Source organism: Hydractinia symbiolongicarpus, chromosome 10 (genome assembly GCF_029227915.1).
Source record: "Hydractinia symbiolongicarpus strain clone_291-10 chromosome 10, HSymV2.1, whole genome shotgun sequence".
In the NCBI taxonomy this organism is placed as follows: Eukaryota; Metazoa; Cnidaria; class Hydrozoa; order Anthoathecata; family Hydractiniidae; genus Hydractinia; species Hydractinia symbiolongicarpus.
Genome location: NC_079884.1, coordinates 10,012,953 through 10,034,393, shown reverse-complemented (window position 1 = coordinate 10,034,393; position 21,441 = coordinate 10,012,953). Strand labels below are relative to the sequence as shown.

At 32.9% G+C, this 21,441-nt stretch overlaps 2 protein-coding genes across 4 annotated transcripts; one reads left to right on the top strand and one right to left on the bottom strand.

The window, feature by feature from the left end:
• The first annotated feature begins 44 nt into the window (after positions 1–44).
• LOC130612060 (uncharacterized) lies at positions 45–10,377 on the top strand. 2 transcript variants are annotated; one of them, XM_057433351.1, is made up of 2 exons: positions 45–1,171; positions 6,384–10,377. In XM_057433351.1, the coding sequence occupies exon 2, from the start codon at positions 6,396–6,398 to the stop codon at positions 8,268–8,270; it is 1,875 nt and encodes a 624-aa protein (XP_057289334.1). In that variant the 5' UTR covers positions 45–1,171; positions 6,384–6,395; the 3' UTR covers positions 8,271–10,377. The 2 variants fall into 2 exon arrangements, with proteins under 2 accessions (XP_057289334.1, XP_057289333.1); XM_057433350.1 differs by lacking the exon at positions 45–1,171 and adding an exon at positions 4,437–4,960.
• Positions 9,425–19,811, bottom strand: LOC130612059 (voltage-dependent calcium channel subunit alpha-2/delta-3-like). 2 transcript variants are annotated; one of them, XM_057433348.1, is made up of 4 exons: positions 16,356–19,811; positions 14,343–14,959; positions 13,411–14,000; positions 9,425–11,414 (listed from the first exon to the last, which is right to left on the bottom strand). In XM_057433348.1, exons 2-4 carry the CDS (start codon positions 14,951–14,953, stop codon positions 9,442–9,444), a joined length of 3,174 nt encoding a protein of 1,057 aa, XP_057289331.1. In that variant the 5' UTR covers positions 14,954–14,959; positions 16,356–19,811; the 3' UTR covers positions 9,425–9,441. The 2 variants fall into 2 exon arrangements, with proteins under 2 accessions (XP_057289331.1, XP_057289332.1); XM_057433349.1 differs by having other exon boundaries at positions 19,138–19,811.
• Between the last annotated feature and the right edge of the window lie 1,630 nt (positions 19,812–21,441).

Below are 21,441 nucleotides of genomic sequence, written 5' to 3'. Positions count from 1 at the left end.
TTTTAAAGTTCAAACGAAACTTGAGTTTAGCCCTATGAATAAACAAATATATCTGAACAAATACATGGGTTGAGGTGTGTATGTATCATATCACATGTTGTATATTTCATCTTCATTATCCTGATCTTTCCATATTCTTTTTGTTTTTGTTATTATTGTGTTTTATTTTGCTGTCCATGGCTGGTGTGATCATTTGATTCACCTAGTCATGCTGATGAAGCCTGTTATTGGCAGAAACAGCACGAGTTTATAAATATTGAAATATATTCACAATTGTCTCACTTTATTATAGTTAATCCCTGTTAATTTTAGTGGTTTTATCTATCTAAAATAAGACGTGTAAGACGGAGATTTGATTCTTATAAAAAATGTTCTTAGGAGATTTTCTTATAGCTTAGCGTTTCTTTTGGTCAATTTTATTAATAACTAGATAAATCGGAAGACAATTTTCGGCGATTTTTGTACCCGCAAAGCTTAAAATTTAGCCTCCAGCTGCTAAATGAAGACTCAGTCTTGACTAAGTCTTGAAAAAATCTGGATCCGCCCCTGCTACTATAATAAATTTTTAGTAAAAACTAGCAATTTATTGTAGAACTGGTACAATTTAGTTCTTCTTCTGTTCTTTGTTATTTCTTTTTGTCTGGAACAATCCAACAGTCTTATAACCTCCGGAAAAGCGAATATATACTATATTAATAAAAAGATTGGAAATAATGAACTTTTCAAAAAAAGGACACCTTTAATTATCGGACAGATTCTTTTCGCCAATACTGTTCGCAAGACTATTGTATATTATTTATACCTTTCATGCTTTTTTTGCTAAATAAGGATTTTCTATAAAAATTTGGCGAATTTCTTCAAATTTGGCGCGGATTTAATCTGACGAACTGTCAAACAATCAGTTTGGCGTAAGGTCTAATATAAATTTGGCTTAGAATTTTGCCAAATTCGCCGAATTTTTCCAACGCCAAAATTTTCCGTTTTAGGTCAAGACAAGATCAAGAGACCGTATGTGTCATTTTTGTTTCATCGTTTAATTCTTTTGTTTGGGAATTATAGCAATTTGTTCTCTTAAAGAAGAATTCCCACACACAGATAATGCAGACTAGAACGGTTCAACTCGAAGCAAAGTTTTGCGCATACGCAACGAGATTGTTAATTGCAAAACCAGGTAATGGGCTTAATTTCATCAGCATGTCCGCTATAATATATTACATAGACTGTTACAATACACTAAGTCATTTTCGACGTTTAAGATAATATACATCTCCATAGTTAGCAGTAGCTAATTCATTCTTGAGCTGGTCTGTAATAACGCAACAGTCATATTGTTTTCCAGTTCATCGAAACTGATAACTGTTTCTTATAACATAAAGATAGTTGGTTAGATTGGTGTTACTTCCCCCAAAAACTGAGGAGGCTATATAGCTACATCTAGTTGAAATGTGTTTTTAGCTAGTTGAAAGACAAATGGATACAGCACTGTAGTCTCCCGAAGAACATCTTTTAATATTCGCAGTGAAAGACTATGTAAATGTGATAAAAACTCAAACGAAAATGGGCTAGGTAAAAACAAAATGGCGGCGGTGTGCTTAAACTTTCTATCTCCGAAAAAACTGAAAGTTGGAAAGGTAAGCGAAAAATTTACAGAAGAATAAGAAAATATGTTTTAAAATGTTATTCAAGGGAAGTTTGAAACTCTAAACGATAATCTCAAACATTCGCCAACATTCACAACAGTTGAAGATTTGAAAGCCAATTTATACGGCCAGGGCCAACCTCGTCCCCAGAGTATCTTGTGTCTTTTCTGATCCAGGGACGGCGATACGATGTTCGTCTCGCTGTCCCAAGGTAAAAAAGAAAGAACAGACGCTTGGAACGAGGTTGGGCCACAAAGCGAATTATTATTTCATTCAAAATATATAACTACTACTAAATATATAACTACTATAACTACTCAGTACTAAAGAAAAGATATTTCTTCAAATTTCTTTTGTTCTATAATAAATTTTGACAATATATTTTTGGGTATATTTGGGTATATGGAATCCTCTCTGCACATTAATAAAATGAAACTTCGAGTTTACTATTGTTTCATATGTCTTCTAGATAGATAGTAATTTTTCTTAAATAAAGTATATCTCAAAGTAAACAAGAAGCCCTGGGGGCTCTAAGAATTTCCGCGCGCTACCAAAATATTTGATGAAAACCTGCTAATTCGTTGTGTTATTGTGCCAAACATTCGAAGGGGTTTGGTGCATGAAGCTCTGAAGATAAAGCCCATCAGTGACATTATATCTTACAACAAACGCAAACAAAACGAAACGTGTCATAATAAACTTACATTTTAAAAGAAATTGCTAACAAAAAATACAGCCTATCATTCATGGTTGAAAGTCTTTCGATTGAAACGTTTATGGTCTTAAACGGCATTAGTTGACAAAAAATCAAAATTTTGATGTGACCATCATTTTCAGCATACTTTTTTATTAACTGTGTCAATTTTTGTCGAAAATAAAGCAGATTTTAATTTTTGGACCAATTTTGGCCTAAAATGGCATTTAGGTGACAAAAATCAAAATTTTGATGTTACACTTATGTTCAGCATACTTTTTTTGTTAACTTTGCCAAATTTTGTTAAAAATAAAGTAGTTTTAATTTTTGGACCAATTTTGGCCTGAAATGACATTTAGGTAAGAAGAAATAAAAATTTTGATGTCCCCATCATGTTCACCATACTTTTTTTGTCAATTGTGCCAAAATTTGTCAAAAATAAAGTAGTTTTAATTTTTAGACCAATTTTGGCCTAAAATGACATTTAGGTAACAAGAAATCAAAATTTTGATGTCACCATCATGTTCAGCATACTTTATTTGTTTACTGTGCCAAATTTTGTTAAAAATAAAGTAGTTTTAATTTTTGGACCAATTTTGGCCTAAAATGACATTTAGGTGACAAAAATCAAAATTATTATGTCACCATTATGTTCAGCATACTTTTTTTGTTAACTGTGCCGAATTTTGTCGAAAACAAATACCAATTTTGGCCTGAAGCGTCAATACTAGACTTCCCAGTAGTTAAGGAGCTTCTGTGACGGACCAACGTGAAATCCCAGGGTCGATTTTTTCTCAAAAAATGCTCCGAAAGAAAAAAACGATGGTTTTAAAGAATTTCCTACGCCTTCGGGCGCGGAAATTCAAAAAGAAAAGATTTTTGTATGTCGTCACGTTTGTTGTCTTTGTTTATCCCCTCCCTGATCCGTACAGTATTATATTACTAGAAAGAAATATAGAAAAAAGTATATACAAAAAATTTCCTTTTTGTGTTATGCTTTACTATGCCTGAACTTACAAAAATATAATATCGTCCTCTAAATTTACCTGTCGCAACAAAATGGATAAAAATATATTGCATTTGATGTTCGAGTTTCTTTGTAACTCAGCAGGGGGTCCGCACAGAGGCAGACAAACGACGGCTATTATTAAAGAGACTAGCCGGCAGACACGGCGTCGAAACGCCAGGTTAAACCACAAGTAATTGTTGTTGAACATGCGTATAAGCTTAATAGCCTTCCAAATTACTTCAGATTAAATAAAAACATAGGAAACAGACCGTTGTTTAACAACACGGGATAGGCACATAGCACAGGTACTCCACGAGGGTGCCGATAAGCTGCATACGTCGTAAAAAGTGCGGGCGCTTTTGGGCGAGTTCGGCGTTTTGAAAAAAATTCAAATATTCGCCCGAAAAAACCTGCATAGGCCCGAACAACACTAATATAATTAAAAAAAAAACAATAAAAATTAAAATAAAATTACTATTTGGTAGCGAAGTTCTTAAATTCTTTTTCTTCAAGCGCCTTCTTCCCAACTGTCGTCCGCATGGTTTGTTACAAGGAATTGCATTTCAGGAATGTTCCGAGAGTGTTCAGGAAAGTGCGGGCGGTTTCGGGGGACAACCGCCAATTTTATTTGAAATGTCGCCTGAACTCGTCCGTATATATGCGGGCGTTTGTGGCTTATCGGCACCCTCTTGACACTTATAGTACAGTAAAGTGGTAGCTAACTACTTAATTGCATTTAGTATGAAAATGATTACTTAAAAATTCTGTTGCAGCCAACTATATTTGGTTACTTTTACATTTTAGCTAGAGGTAGCTAACCCCAGTCACAACCAAGTAAAAATCAGATTGGCAAAGTTAATACAAAAATCAGAAATGTTAGCTAACATCTACGTTGGTAGCCAGAATCCTAAAATTGGTTTTGTTTAAGATTAATATATGAACATGACAGTAAGAGGCAAATAAAACTAATATAAAGCTTTAGGTGGCTGAATAATGAGTAGCTTAGCTAGCTAGCTAACTATAAAGTATAGGTGAATAAAAATGTAAACAAATAGAAAAAATACCCGAAAGTAATTTAAAAGAAATTGCAAACTTGTTAGAATACAAATAGAAGTATCAGAAGAAAAAATAAAGCAAACAGTTAAGAAACTTTTCTTTCTCCAGCAATGAGTTGGTTCAATCTGCTTGCCAAATTTCGGACCAATAACGTAAAAATCGTTGCTAAGAAATTTAAAGAGCTTTAGCTTCTGATTGGTCATTTATATAAAACTCTGCTCCTGATTGGACCAGCGGGAACCCGTCCCTGTGCAGTGGGGGCTCGACAGGTTTCTCGTCCCTGCGTATTTTTGTATTTCGTGTGTGTTTAACACAAGTCGCTTTTGACTCACGAACAGACAGACGGAATACGGCTATTATTAAAGAGACATCACCATAGTAACTATTAAAAATGAAATTATTCAGACATTGCTTATGCAAGCTTTTGCACATAGTTAGTAATTCTAAGAATTTTGCACATCTTAGTATAAAAGAGCATTGAACACGACTTTATCGTTCAAATCTTACAGATAACTTTTCAGAGTGGTGGTTTGTCGTAGTGTTGTAAACAATTTTTAAAAGGTACGTATCTGTATTTTACTTTGATCATACTCTTTCAAATAAAACTTCCAATTTTTAATACATAAAACATATTTAATAAATTTTTAGTATCCCTTTTTTGGAGTATTTTTTGTATCCAGAGGTTCGTACTGAATTGGTTAAGTGAGGTGCTGGAGGCTTTCATGAACTTGCGTTGGTTACTGTCACGACTAAGTATCTCTTTTCTTCATGTTTAGAACTTTCGCGATTGAACCTCCATTAAAATTTTATGTATTGTTTTGCAAACTGAATACCTTGTATCAATATATGGGTTTCAACCAATATCCATTACTTTGCAGTTTTAATAAAACAATTGTTGTAATATGTACAGTGAGATTAAACAATGCCTAGAAAGCAGATTATGCAAAAAATTGCAAAATAAGCATGTCTAGTGTCAGCTGATGTTAAAAAGTTTTCTAAATATTTATCATATGATAAAAAAATAAATTCCCTCTGCAAATAAACAGAGCGTCAAGTATCATCAAAATCACGTGTCGGTTCATTCCAAAAATTTCACAAGAAATCACGACCAAAGGCTTAAAGAAAACAAAGTTTTCCACACAAAACACTTGATGATGGAACTTGAAAACATAAACATAAAAACTAGAAAGGCTTTTGTAGTATTTAAAAAATCGCCTGTGTAAAAAGAGTTGCAGCCAGGTGGGTAATGTAAATAAGGTATTAAAAGAATTCTTATTGCAAATAAAGAATAGTCGCATCTCCCTTAACAATAACCGTATTTAGTCTGTAATATGGTTGCTGAGATCACGCCGTGGTAAGTATATGAAAGGCGCTACATCCAGCGCATAACGACGCGTCATCCTACCACACACTTTTTTGTGAGCACTATGTTATAAGTAATACGACAACCTCGCTCCCAGGAAACTTTGCTTTGTTAATAAAGTTGATAGTGGAATAACGGCTCAGGGACCACAAGATCCTGGCGACAAGGTTGGCAATAAGAGGCTCAAGTCCTGCACAAAACGAAGCATGTTGTTAGCAACATCCACCCTGATTGAGTTAAGTTATAAGTGAGCAACCACATGAATTTTATCTTCCTGCATAAATAGTCAACAAGCAGTGAGTAAGCAACAATTTGGCATGTATAATACGAAAATTTAAGCAACAGTAATAGCATATTTCTCTGGGCAAGGGATAAAAAAGTGCAATCAATATCTATATCACTAATGTAAGCCCTTCCGAGTAATTTCCCGTGAGATGTATAAGCCTATTGCAGAAAAAAATATAATATTAAATGCAATCTAAAACCTCGCAGAGAATTGTTGAAAACACGATTTGGAGCCAATTTTTTTACAATAGATTGCGTTCATTCAGAAAAATAGTTCGCAATAGCTTCATGTCGATGTGCAACACAGTTTACCTGATTTTCACATTTGTGTTATAGGTAAGCCGTCCAATGGATTCCCATCAAATTTGCTTCGATTTAAAGTGGCATAAATATCGAGGAAGAACAAGAAGAAACAAAGGCAACGTAACGTTTTCTGAAATGCTTCGTAATAATAAATTTTCCGATATTTTTAAACATTTTAAGTGGAATTCGGAAAACGTATTTTACGTAGCTGCAAGATATGCATCTTTAGGGGAAGTGAAACATTTAATGTCTGTTGCCCAGTTTAATAAGGAGAAGGTAGAGAAAAGAAATACTGATGGTAATGATATTTTAACGGTTGCAATAACTAATCCAGATTGCCAAGTCATTGAGTACCTTCTGGAAGAGCTGAAGTTGATACCTAGATATGAAAACAGTAAGTCTGCCTTAAATGACGCAATAGAGGGCAGCCATGTACATGCTGCAGCCGTATTATATGAACGCATGTATGCTTATTATTTACGGGAAGAGCGATGGGATGATCAATATTTCCAGAGAGATTATGAAAAAATGAAAGAATTTGTGAAAGGTTTCTTAAGAGGATCTCCACCTTTTGTTAAATGCAGGAAGATGACTAAACTCCTTGTTGATGTTGAACTATTCAAGCAAGAAAACTTTAACAGTATTTTTTTATATGCAATTCGGTATTCGTCGATTAAGATGATACATTTTGTGTTTGATAAAATAAAAACTATTTTAGGTTCTGAATACTTTGAAAACGATTTAAAAGATAGCATAGATGCCAATGGCGAGGATGTACTGACTGTCCTCGCTCGTTATAGAATTAACAGGGATGTCAGTGAAGATCAATTCAAAGACTTGTTTACAAAGTACCAGTTGCGTCCTGATAATTACTCACATAATTCACAGCTCTCGGCGTTATACTACGTGATCGAAAACAAAAGCTACGATCTGGTGTTATTTCTTTTAAAGTATGTTAACACGAGAGACTACAGCGATTATCAACGTAGAGCCTTTATCTTTACAATGCGCATATTTCAAACACATCTCTCCGAAATCAATCTGAAGGATGAGCAGACTAAAAGAGAATGGACTAAAGCTGTGACAACATCTTCATGGAAATGTTCTTCAGGTCGTCAGGCTAAATGTTACCCAGGAAGCGAGTGTTTAAGATATAAAACTCGTGTGAATAAAGCTAAACAAATGCTTCGCTACATATCCACTCAGCTGTTCTATTATTGGAAATATGTGTGTAACATTGAGAGTTTAACAGAGGTTCAAGTGATGCAGGTCCAAACGGTAGCTGATTCTTTCCAAGGTTTCTTTATTTCATTTAATCCTATCACTGAAAATGTTGTCAGTGCTATCACGCAAAAACTGCAAGAATGGCGAGATTCTGGAACTACGTTAAGGGAAATCATTCAAAAGAATTACGCTGCTAATATACCAGAAAATTTGCACCGCGCCACGCGTTACAGCAAAAAAGTGAAAAAATTAATCGTAGAACGCTGGATCATGCTTTTAAGCCAACTTCCAATCGTACTAACTGTATTACGTGAACGCCGTAGCCAAACAAGTTTTCAGTGTCAAGATAATGGTGTATATCTTTTGGCATTAGGTCACCACGCTTGTAAATACAGGCATGCTGAAGAATGGTTATGTGATGTTGCCGACCATTTACGGAAGACAGACGAAAAGAAATACACTTTCCGAATCTATGGAAAGAAACGACCCTGTGTTGGTTGTTGTGGAAGGATGATGACTTCGAAAATAGATGATTACAACAAAAATTCAGGTTACTATTGGGTTCACACGATAGAGCAGCAATCAGAGGAAGTCGCAAGAAATACATTTAAACTAGCAATAAGAAGTGTACCGAATATAACGGTTGAATGGGGGACAAAAATAAGAGATTATGATACGGCATCTGATTCTGAATAGCTGACATCATTTCAAGGTTTAAAATTGACTTCATTCTGCTATTTTTTAAAGCACGCAGATGTATTCGATAATACTTCTACTATTTTGCAAAACTGCGAAAAGCATCAGATTCTCTGCACCTGGTAGGCTGCGGAACAATTCGTTCCCAGGGTTTTATGGCCCCTAAACTGTTGGGAACCAGGTTGGATGCAGAATAGCTACCTTTTCAGATGCGTAGGTTATGTAAGCAGTAATTGACACATTTTGACAGTTCCTAACTAGTCTTAAGTCCACTGTATATATTGACAAGCTCTAATTGCGTGAGTATAGAAATAGCCTATAGCCTACTTGTGGGGGCAAGCTTGAAAAAGTACCACCTTGCCTCAAAATACTTTTTGAGGGATTGTAAATTTTCATGCTTGCTTTCCGAAAACCTTTACGTCACAAAAGTTGTAAATAAAAATATTTTTTGAATGTGGCGGATAGGATTAGGATAGAATAAGATAGGATAAAATCAAAAATATAATTGAAAACGTTATTACGTCATTGATGTCATTTTCATTTTACTAACTTTTTTACTTGCGCACTTGTATGTTTTTTATTGTTTATGTAGTTTCAGTTAGACTTACTTTTATATGAGCAAAAGCTGTCTATACGGATTTTTTCTCTCTATTTCTCCAAGCCACAAAAAGATTTTTGTTAGGAAATTAACAAGAAAAGAAAATATTTGGACAGATATCGAACAAGACCACCATTCGGACGGGAAAAACAAACATTTTCTTTCCACCAAATTTTCTTTTATTAAAACAGTATATTATAGTTAAATATTTTAATTATTTTTTATTGGTTCTCCTTCATTGTGACAGGACAGGCAAAGGCTTTTCAGAGTGAAAGGCTAATATAGTAATTAAGGAGGCCCACTATAGTTGGTGGCGTCTTAAAATGTTTTGGAAATTTAATACCTCTATTAATACCTCGGTATTTAAATTTCAAATTTTTTCATTGTGTTTTTTATAATGCATTTTCTTTCCAAGGCTTGTTACAGCATTTGTCAAAAAATATTGAGAGGAGGAAAGGAAGACAAAGAGCTAACCACACCTTGAAAAAGGGGCATGCCCAGCTGTCCCCTGGCTTCGTCCTTGGACACACTTTGATGTAACCAAAAAAATTCTTAATTATCGAAAAAATTTATTCAGAAACATGTTATAAAAATAACTAAGACAAAAAACACAAGAAATGAAAGAATAACAGTCAAATAAGATTTCAATTCAGTTGATTTCTCATTGTATTTGTCACTAGAACATTCAACATTATCTGAACGCAGACGGTGACACAGAGAAAGCGATTTTCGAAACTGAAGTGATCGGCCAGGACACTCATCTGAATAATCCAACTTGATTGGCTCGTTACTCAGTACGTAATCTAAACATGGAAGGGAACAATTGTTGCTAATGGTAACGAGTGCAATGTTTGTTTCCATTAAGGAAACAAATGCAAAATGTGAATGGCATTGGTTTGAGCACTCGAAATAACCTGAATAGTTTTGTTTGTATTCAGTTCGTTTGTAAATAACAATTCGTTTTGTACAGCTAATATTTTTAGTAATAACTTCAAACTCTTTTGCTGGCGTTTGTTGAATGAAAAAGGGCACAACCATATTGAGGATACGAATAAAAGCATTCAGAAATAGCTGTATTGACGATTCTCTGTTTGCAGAAGAGGTAGCAGTGTATGTTCTTTGCTCGCATTTAGCTTGAGTATCATCATAATAATTCGTACTATATATACCAAGCGAAACAAATTTTCTCATAAGCAAGCCATTTACAAAACCAAAGAAAACACCCAAGTCGTCATTGCGTTGGTTACTGATTACTACGTAACCATTTTCATCTATCAAATAACATTTAAATAAGTTCTGACAGTACGTAGCAGAATCAGTACTGTTTTGGAACCGTCCATCTAAAAGACTTAACAAGTAATCACTTGATATTGTCATACCCGTTACTCCTACTATAACGTCATCATTGGATATATACATAGCAGAACTTAGAGAAACACTAACAGGAAAAGCATTGTGCATCCTATTTGTAAATTTATTAATTTCTTTTATTGGTACTGAAAATATTAATCGTCTTTTTCTGTTGGTTGAGGCAAAAGATGCTGGCCGCGCATATAATTCATCCGCAAGGAAGTTGCGATTAATTGAAATGTCTTGATCAACTGAGGCTGTCAAAGCAGTGACATAACCTGACGAAGTAATAATGTACACATTTGTAACGTGATTTTGTTGTAGTTTATCTATAGACCACTCTTTTTCGGTAAAGTTGGATACTACAGAAGATGACAATAATAAATTTGACAACATTTCTTCGTCACAGTTGCTAGTGTACTTGTTTTGAATGGTTAGATATCTTTGTAATTCCTCAGCTTTTGGATAAAACTTGAACGATGCCGGTTCATTTTCTTGTTCTTTGGCTGGAATATCGCAAAACATCCATGCCGCAATTTCAATATATTTATTCTTTGTAGTTGTATTTAGTCCATCTACTCCTGATTTGAAAGAAGTCTTGTATTTTAGCTTAGACACGGATAGCACTTTTTGATTAGAGAAAGGAATACTAACACCAGTACGAAAGGGTGTTCCAGTTATCGGTTGATAACAGTAAGTCATATTTAAACGCACCACCCGCGTATTAGATGTTTTTAGATAAAGCCAATCTAATTCAGCGTCCATACACCCCGTCCTCTCATCAATCATATTAGATGTAAGGCTGATAGAAGCTTCCTTAACTACTGTGTGCTCCACTTCATTTAAAAACACTGTTGCTGGATCAGGTAAATATCCCGTCTGGTCCTGAAACTTTGGATGAATTAGAAATAAACCATTATTATTAATCGCAAAAGCGTGCCCAAAAACACCCAATTTAGTTATCGGGTATTGTTGCTCAAGTAATGTAACTCGAATGTCAACTCCAGCAACTCCTAGCAATTTTCTCTGTGAAGAATTATCTACTTTGCCAAACACGGGTGCTGATATTGTGGCCATCATACCCAGATCTCCACTGTCTAAGTATAACGGAGTAAATATAATATTTTCTTTTTCTTCTTGTGCTATCGGCTTGCTCATGACTTTCTGATACTGCAAAACACCATTCCAGACGTTACCTAAAAAAAGATTTTTTACAGCTCACTCCCTCTAACTCGAATCTCTCTAATTCGAAACTTTCTATAATTCGAACAGTTTTTTAGTCCTTTCAGCACGATTCTCTCCCTAATTCGAATTATAGAGTGTTTTTTAGAGTGTTTTTCAAATAGAGTTTCTTCTTTGTGTAAACTATAAAAATAAAATTGAATGAAACTTGAATTATGTTTTCTCGATTTTGGAATTAACGTAATTTCTCTCTGCATTTCGAATTTTCACTCTCTGAAGCTAAAAGTTCGAATTACAGAGACTTTCTATAATTCGAATAAAAATTTTTGCCCGTAGGAATTCAAATTAAGGAGAGTCAACTGTCGCGCCATCATGTGTATGCTACGAGGATTGTGAAAAATTCGAGAATTATGCATAAAAACCAGTTATTATGCATAATAACAATAACTCTACACTTAACCTTACAATAACCAGGGAATAAGCATAATTCCCATTTTATCATATCTCACAAAACATATAGATGGTAGTGAAACTTAAAGAGATTTTAACAGCAACGGGAACTCAAATACTCCCATGATCAATGCATCTGGCAATAATAGATGGTAGATGCATGAAGGTTTTGTTTACTTCCCTAAATGGATGGACAAATGGATGCTGTTTTTTTTGTCAAAGATTGTAAGGGATTCAAAACCTTTTTTTACTTTTAAATTACATGAAATCTTTTTATATGTAAGATCGCTATTATAAAATACCAGTTGTTAAAACCTGTAATTCTTATGTGATGTGGTTCTTATCGTAAAATGGTTTGTCTTCAATTGGATTAAAAAGATTCCAAAGCACCTCAAATTCAGACTGAGATTAAAGAGCGAGACGAGGGAGTCGAATCTAAAGTTTCACATTCTTCTAGAATTGTGGTTATAATCCCTAGCTATCTTTGTGTGCGAAGCTAATCAAAGTTCGTACAAAAATTTTAACATTTTTTTGTTCAATTCTTTATGATAAATAGTGCAAAACTATTTCTAGTTGTTACAGCCGCTAAATGAATTAAGCTTTACTGTTTGTTTTATTTAAGTTGATAAAACCAAATACGACTGTTTTTAAATTGGAAGTTTTCGAATTAATTGATAATATTCGCCTTTTTTTCCAAATATATTTTTCTTACCCACATCTTATGTTTACGCTTATATGAATGTGTTACTTGCAGTTGACGATTTTATAATTAGAAGAACTAGAAGTAGCACAATGTTTTCACCCATACTATGTTGTTATTATTGTCCCAGCAACGTCGAAATGGATGGAACAAATTTTTATCATTATCCGGTCTGTCCGCGGAACATTTTCCGTGTGTGGATATTGGCCGACACAACTTTATTGAGTCCTATAAGTTTTGGACACGTGATTAATCCAATTTCCTAATTTTAAAGAGAATTTCGAAATTCGCCCTAGAACTAACAAAGTAATTGAATTTTAAGCAGTGGTATTGTGGATTAACATGAGGTTTCTGATGTCGTCACAGAAAAAGTCCTGACATAAGCAGAATTTATTACTACCATTCTTTTTTTTATGACGTGCTATGGGTGTGCCAAACTTAATTAAATTTTGAAAAGCCCATAAAAAGTTATCCCACGGTTCATAATATTTTTGAAGAATTCCGGGCCAAATGGGTTAAAATAGCGTAAAAAACAATTTCTACCAATCAAATCACTATGCTATATCATAATTTTTATGAACCAATCAAGAATGTAAATAAAAGTTTTATAAAATACAGCACGTAATTTTTAGGGAATGTTTTATAGACGCTTGCAAAAGCTTAGAAAATATAATCGACTTTGTTTATCACAGACACAAACGCACACAGTTATCGTATTACTGTAATGGATAGGTAGCATGTTGCACCATTATATGAACATGACTATTGTATAAAGGGGTTGTCAGTAAATTATCCGTCATCTAATTTTATTAACAGATTCCTGATTATTTATTTGTTTACAGACAGACTAACCCACTTACCTACTGTAGGAAAGTGATAGAATGATCCTCCATTTGCACATGCAATTCTTTTTACTTCTTCTGCAGTTTTGCCACCAGTGCCAACAATATAAGAAAATATTACAATATCTCTCTTAGCGTTTAATCGTTGTAAAGTCTTCTTCGTTTCATCACTGCGTTCAATTTCGTCTGTTACAATCATAATAGCCTGGGTACACCGAGTAGAAGTCAAATCACTGTTTCTGCTTTCTTCTAATACCTTAAAAGCAGTGTAGAAAGCTTCATTGACGTTGGAAACACCACTTGGACGTTTTAAACGATCAACAGCGGACTTGAGAGCCTCTTTATTCTGTGAAGTTGCTTGCTGTAAAAGTTTCCAGCACGGTCGAATCAAATTAACTTTGCCATCCAAGAAATAAATAACATTAAAGAAATCGTTTTGTTGCAAAGTGTTTATAATTGACTTAATAGTTACTTTTGCAATATCGAAATGGCTTCCAGTCATGGAGCCGCTCAAATCGACAATGACAACAATATCTTTGGGTGAGTTGATGGCTTGGTTGTACCACAACCTTCTTCGACAATCATATAAATCAATTTCTCTTTTTTCGCTGAAAAAAAGAAACAGTTTAAAAATAGATGTTATAGATGACTTGGCTATGTTTACAAAATTTTGCAAAAAAATGAGGATTTTTGTAGAAGCGCGCACGTTTATGTCAAACAGGGCGATAAATATAGGGTATTATAATGGCTTATAATGAATTTTATAGATCTTTTAGAAATTTTGTTTTATTATTATATTCTTCTCTTTAATGTGCAAATTTCTTTTTTTGGAATGGATTTCCTCAACATTTTGTATATTGTTTATATTCTCTAAGCGGAAGATTACGGTGCACAGAAAGTCATATTGACGTGAAAATTATATTAAAAAATAACTATAGTATAAAACATACTTTTTTCCAGGAAAGGATCTAAACATTCCATGCTCACTGCCAAAATATTGCCATAACAACGAAGGGATATTTTTTAAATTCTTTCTGAAAACATCGTCAATGCCTTCGGACCATTTTGCATCGTTTAGTATATATTTATGGTACTTGTAAATATCGGTTGGTACTTGAACATAACTTCTGTTAATATTAACTTTTCTTGTTTTTGAAAATGTATGTTCCCATTGAACGAAATTTTCTGGATCGTTCTTTCGATTGTAGTAATTAAATGGTTGTATGTTTTTGTCGTATATAAAATTATTATTCAGCTCTTCGGCTTTGTTTTTTATTTCCATGACACTATTTATATGCGTCATGAGCAATTTCTTTATGTTTGTACTAAACTCCTCGCTAACTTTCGAAACATTTAATGTTTTAATTCTTAAGGTATTACTTTTTAATAAAATTTCATATTCACGTTCTAATTCTTCATACTTTGTGGTTGTCTTCATTAACATTTTCGTTTTATCTCCAATATGATTGGCTAAAGCTTTTACTTCGTCCAATACCAGACCAGCTCGTATCAAGTGGACAAATGAAAACATCTCCAACAAAATGAAAATGTGGAAGAGCATTTTTTACTAAAATATAATTAAAACCAATCAAATTTCACTTAATTACAACCACATCAAACTGTAGCAAAATTTAGTAAATTAAATTTTGTTACTTGCTAAGGTCTCACATTGGCACGGAATAGAGTTGATAAATTCTTCTATTTTCCTGTCTTTCCGTCCTTCGTGCCATTGTAAAAGAAGGCAAGGAGACCGTAGAAGCGATGTTGGAAAACTGACTGATCGTTGAAACTCAAATTAAATCCTCCAAATCTTTCAAAATTGAAAGCGAATTTAGTTAGAGGGGAAGAGAGGGTGAGGGGGGAGGAGGAAGAGATTGAGCATAATGCTTTGATATAGGGGAGTGAAGAAGACGGCGGCATATTGCACGCTACTTTTTCATACAAAATGTACACAAAGTTCTACAAAACACGCAGTATAAGCATTCAATCCTGTTATTTTTATCTTAAAAGCGACTTTTTTATATATATATAAACCTATGTTTTTTCAACAACCGTCAAAATACATTCATAACGATTACTTTAATAACCCATCATATTTACCAGAAAGTTTTAATACATTCATTTTACTTCAAAACTTTTATAAAACATGATGACTCCACTAACGAAACTACTGTAAATAAAAAAAAATAAAAAAATTTAAATAAGAAAAAATCAGAATAAAAAGAAAAGAAAAAAGAAAAAAAAAAGAAAAATTTTAATCAACCATTCCTATCGTACTGCAGTTCCTAAATCATTTCAAGACAAAAATTTGGTGTGGATTTAAGTTGGCGATAATTTAATTTTTGTAACAGATTGAATTTGGATCTGTATTATTTTGTCACGAAACTATCCAGATATTTTTCGATTTCTCCGACTATCAGGAAAACTCAATCTTGAACGTAAAAGATGATCTGACATTCTTAAAAAATGGTATTATGGTAGCGATAGCTTGAAAATCCTGTATTTCTCGGTATTCAGTTGCAACACATTTGAAGAAGATTTTATGTTTTATGTCTCAAATAGAAACTTGAGCAAAAGGCTTTTATTATTATTCCGTGCCATATACAAGTGTATCAGGGTTCATTGCTTTCGGGAAACTCTATCTAAAGTGATGCAGGTGTTGGGATGAGTCGTCCCTTCTCTAGCTCCCTAACGTACTCCCTTTCTAACTTCTTTTGCTAGTTGCATACTAGTGAAAGGAGGTAGGATTCGCCCTACCTAGCAGGATAGACCTCACTGTGTCATGTTATATTTGCAAATTTTTCATTTTTCAAGAACGATATGTATTGAAAACAACACTATTCAAAACAAACTTAAATCAAAATTTTCTTCCTACGAAAATTTATCTACATTAATCCGCTGAAGTCTCGCTTTGATTGATATGACTAGCATGGACAAATAAGAATAAAAAAATTGAAAAATACCTCGCATGTTTTTCACCGTACGCGCTTAAATATAGTTTGTTTTTATTAAAACTTTTTGTAATATTTTTTGATAAGCTACATGAGACAGTTTATTGCGTGTCTACAAAATAAAAAACAAGACCAACACAAAATAAAAGCACAAATTAAGAAAAGAAAGAAAAAAATTTAACAACATAATATTCTCTTTATTAATAACATCATAAAAAAATAAATCTTTCAAATTAAAATAAAGGTTTTACGTGTTCCCATGTTCTTGAAAGATTTTTTTTAAAAATATTTAATATACATAGTGTACATTCCCCATTTTGGTAGTAGTTAAAAAAATAGAGCTTTTCTCTTTTTTCGTAAGATCAGCTGGACCATAAAAAAAGGGGAAAAAAGATTTTGGAGCAATGTTGCAGTCACAAACTTTCAGTTTGGCATTAAAAGCAGAGGCGAACAAAAAGTTCATGATGACTGTGTTGATTTTAATAACCAGATCCACTGGCATAGTCCGCTCTAATAAATCAATAAACATGTTTCAGCCATCACAACAAAAAACGTCTTAAAAAAACAGACTAAGAATCTTTTATATTGAAAATATTCTTGGATTTTTAAAAAAATGATTTTTTTCACATAAACACAGTAAATTTTCACCTAAATCAGAACGACATCACGCTAGACCACGCAAAAACGGCTTATATTAACATCTTAAATATTTCTCCTCTTACATGTAACTATGCCAGATCTCTAAAGCAGCTTTTCTCTTTCAAAAGCTGATGGCTACGTCCGAAGCATCCATTTTGATACTTAACACAAAAAAGAAGTCTAAAAACAGGATTATGTTGCAAAACCTCCAGTTAAAGAAACAGTAAACACTCGTGTTATTATTACTAAAGAACATCCTATGAATATTCGTAAAATAAATAAATGTATACAAATTTTTTGAGCACAACGAACTGCAAAAAAGATATTACTGTAGTATAGTTTTTCTAATTTTTTGCACTTCAACTTTCTTCTTATTATTATTCTTAAGAAATCGTGCGTTGTTAGAAGACTATCATGTGATGCGGTGTTCTAGGTTCCTGTTTGTATTGCTGTGATCCCTACTTTATATCTACTTTCCGATTTTTGAAATAATTTTAGCGATTATTATCAGACTACGCCTCTCAGTTCTACTGTAACTGGATGATAAAAACTATCTAATCTAAGTTTTCATGAAAAACAATCGCCTTTTCTTGTTGTCTAAAAATATATGTTTTTATTATGACATCTTTGAAAGTATATTGTTAAGCCTTTCAGAAGTACTCCATCAATAAGATATCATGTGCAAGATTATTATCTTCTTAAAAATATAAAATAAATAATAAATAATCAATATATTATTTATTTTTGTATTTTAAGAAGGTTATCTCGCTTATGCGTAACAAAAAATTCCGAAAAGCTTAGCTGTATATTTGTTGTTCGTGAATAAAAAATATATTTTTGAATTTGTCGAATACACAAAGAAAATGTCAAGTCATCTACTAAACTGTGTTAAAAACTAGCGCAGAAGTTATCATAGGCAAGAAAAGCAAGCTTAAAAATCAAAGTCTGGGGTAAATATTTATAACCCAGTGACTGTGAGCTGCCATTAAACTGACTAAAGCATTCATAAAGACTTTTCCTCGAAGTATCAATGTCTATTACTTCCAAAACCTCGTACATGTTAAATTTCAAAGTATTTCATACCTGCCCAACTTTTTTTAAACCAAAATACGTTTTGGTTAGTTGTTAGTTCACTTCAGTGCTGAACTTGTTTTTAAAGAGTTTACAAATTTTTCACAAAAAACTCTTTATTTGTTTTTCAGTATCAAGGTTTTTGTTTGAACCAAGCATGACTTGTAGAATATTTTATGGGATATTTTGTAAAGCGTCGTAACAAACATTGTTATGTTACCATTTTAAATTTTTAATATCTTCTTTTTTAATAACTTTTTGAAATCCTATATAGTAATATGATAACTGTGTCTGTCTATCTGTAACAGGCAAAATCGATTATATTTTTTCCAATTTTTTTTTAAAAGCGTCTATAATACCTAAAATGTTCTGTATTTTATAAAAGTTTTTTTTACGATTTTAATTGGTTAGAACAAATCAAGCGACAAAATAAAGTGTTTTTATTTGTTGGGAATTTTATTGCACATGCTAATTTAGATTTACCGTGACGGCTGCTTTGTTATAAATTATTGCATGGGTAAAGTCACAGGCAATTAAAGTTGTTATTATTGTTGTCAATATCGTTCCTTTTATGTCTTATTGAAATTTTTACCCAAGATGACCTCTTTACTTCCTATTGGTACTGCTATTAAAGCTTTTATTTGAGTTACGAAAAATGTTAAAACACATCAATCACTTAACCAGACAACCGCCTAAGATATCCATCCTATTCTCATGTTGACCGCTAAGCAGAAAGGATATGTTTACACTTTTAGTCTCTGGCATGCCCCAGCCGGATTTTGAAAACAAGACCTTCCGCATTAGAAGCGAACGCTCTATCACAAGGCTACCGGTCGGTCAAATTTTCAAAGTATATAATTGAGTTAATTAAAAAGTGTCTTTTTAATAAAATTACCAACAAATAATTTTGTGATAAGTAACATATATAATAAAATTTAAGTGTTTTTGAGCGGATTCTTTTCCGTTTCGTTTTTTTCAGCCTTGTTAATGAAATTAACATACGAAGTACAATAAATTTAATTGGATTTATCCACGGGTTTAAATAACTAGCAGAGAATAATAAATTCTTGTTTCCAAGAAATACCTTTTTTTCGTTCTTCACATGTTGATCAATTCCACCAGCATGTCTGTAAAGCATACTAATCATTAAAGGTCAATAACCAACTCAAAGTTTATCTGCTTCTTATTCTGCTCCAGTCTTCGCTGCGCGCTCCTATTTTTATAACTGCATTAAACCAGCCTCGTTCTCACGGTGTCACTAAACCAGATGTTCTTTGGAATCTAACTGATAAAATTTCCAGTATCAGAGCAATATTTGCGTTATTTATATTGTCAAAAAAAAAGTTTTAACTTGGAAAGAGTTTCGCCGTTGATATTATCTCTTGACAAAAAACCTCATGTTTTCCTTATGTTTCCTTAAAGCAGCTATTCCTAGATCTACTTTGTAATATTGTTTCGAAAGATCGAACGACAGACACTATCATCTTGAAATCAATATAATGAAACAGTATTTTTAAGCAGTTCATAAAACGATGACGTTTTTTTGCTTTTTCACACGAGTATGGTCAACACAAAAAAGCAAACGTCCATCACAAAGCAGAACATACTTAACGCTGTGCAATTTCTACTGGAAACAGACATGCGTGCGCAGACTTAAAATGGCGGTGATTTAGGCATATTTATTGGTCATAAATTATGCATTGTAGCGCTTGCAGCCCTTTTAAAAATTTCAAAATGATTTTGACTGTGAAACGAACAGCCGTGACCCATCGTAGAAGAATTATAATATCCAAATTTTATTTTGTTTCACACTGCATTAGAGATGTCGGGGTCACCTTATTATGTTGCAACAGAATTGTGTTGGAATATAAAAAGGGAGGTACAGAGATTTTCGTTGCGATTAAATCTTTTGTTTTGAAAGCACAAGGAATCTTTATATTTAAAAATTTTCCAGGAGAAATTTTAATGGATTGCCAAAAGATTTTGAGACTGGAATAAAAAAAAACTATTTTAATATAAAAAACATAATAGTAACGATTATAACAAAAATCAATCAAATGTCAAAGTTTGGAGCGTGTTGTAACATTTTATAAACAAGAAAACATACCGAAAACAGTGCACCTTTTTCATTATAAAATTCTTCTTATTACTTTCTTCCTTATCATTTTTATTTTCCTATTCATTCTTAGTTTGCTTATTATTTCATTGTAATCTTAAACTTATCCTTAGTGTATTGAAATTTTGACTGTGACATAAAAATGAAAAGAGTATTCAGGTTTCTTTCATTTCTTTCATTTTTTTATTTGATGGTTTTTTTATCTTAATGAATTAGTTTTCTGAACAAAATGTGAATTAAATAGAATTTAAAGCAGTTGGTACGAATCCCTTCTGTGTTTTTTCAAATGATATGGGATCATGTAATTGGCTATTTATTGATATGAGCAGATGTTGGCGATATGTTTCTCAAGATCAGTTTTTGCTTTTATTAAAACCATTTATTCCAGTGAGAAATATGGTTTTTTTTTTCGAAAAAACACGAAAAATATGGATTTTTTTTTTAATTTGAAAAAACCAGCCGTGATTGAAATTAGATATTTCGTGCACATTAAAAATAATTTATGCATTCTCTAGCACAACAAAAATTAGTCCTTATGAAAAAAAACAATGTCAAAGCTGTTCGGCTAACGAAACTGTAAATCAAATCCATCTTTTACCAATCTGGATAACATTGGCATTTTGGGGTATTACATATCCTGTACAAGGATGGGGTGGGTGGAGAGGAGGGGAGGTGGTAATCACATTAAACTTTTAAATTACGGAGTTTCATACCGCGCAAGTCTGGGCACTAGCGAATCGCTTGTAGGGACAAATTTTTATATCCCCCGCAGAGTGTAAGGCATTTGCTAAGAAAAACATGCAGTACGAAGAGAATTATTCACTTTTTCCTTTGTATTTTTACTTTTTAAACTGGTGCGATATATTGATTTTACAATTATTTAAAGGCAGGATACTCAGTATTGACATAAAATTGTATATTATGAAGGTTCAAGACCTAAACTTGGTTAATAATTTAATTGCTTCAAGCTTCAAGTTGTGGGGTACACTCATCATGAAAAGTTGGCAGTCAAAAGAGAAAGAAACCTTATTTTGGTAGTTAGTTACACCACAAGTTATAATATTGTCTTTAAAATATCACAGTGCTGATCAAAGAGGGATTGCTAGCATGTCATTCAAGATTTATATAGCTACTAGTTCAGCCAAAATAATGTAGCTCATTAAACACAGTAAAGAAAACAATGGGTTTTCTTCTAAACTAATAGTTTCATGCTCATTAAACAGATACCTAGCTAGCTAAAAACAATTCCAAAATTTATTATTTTGTGTTTGC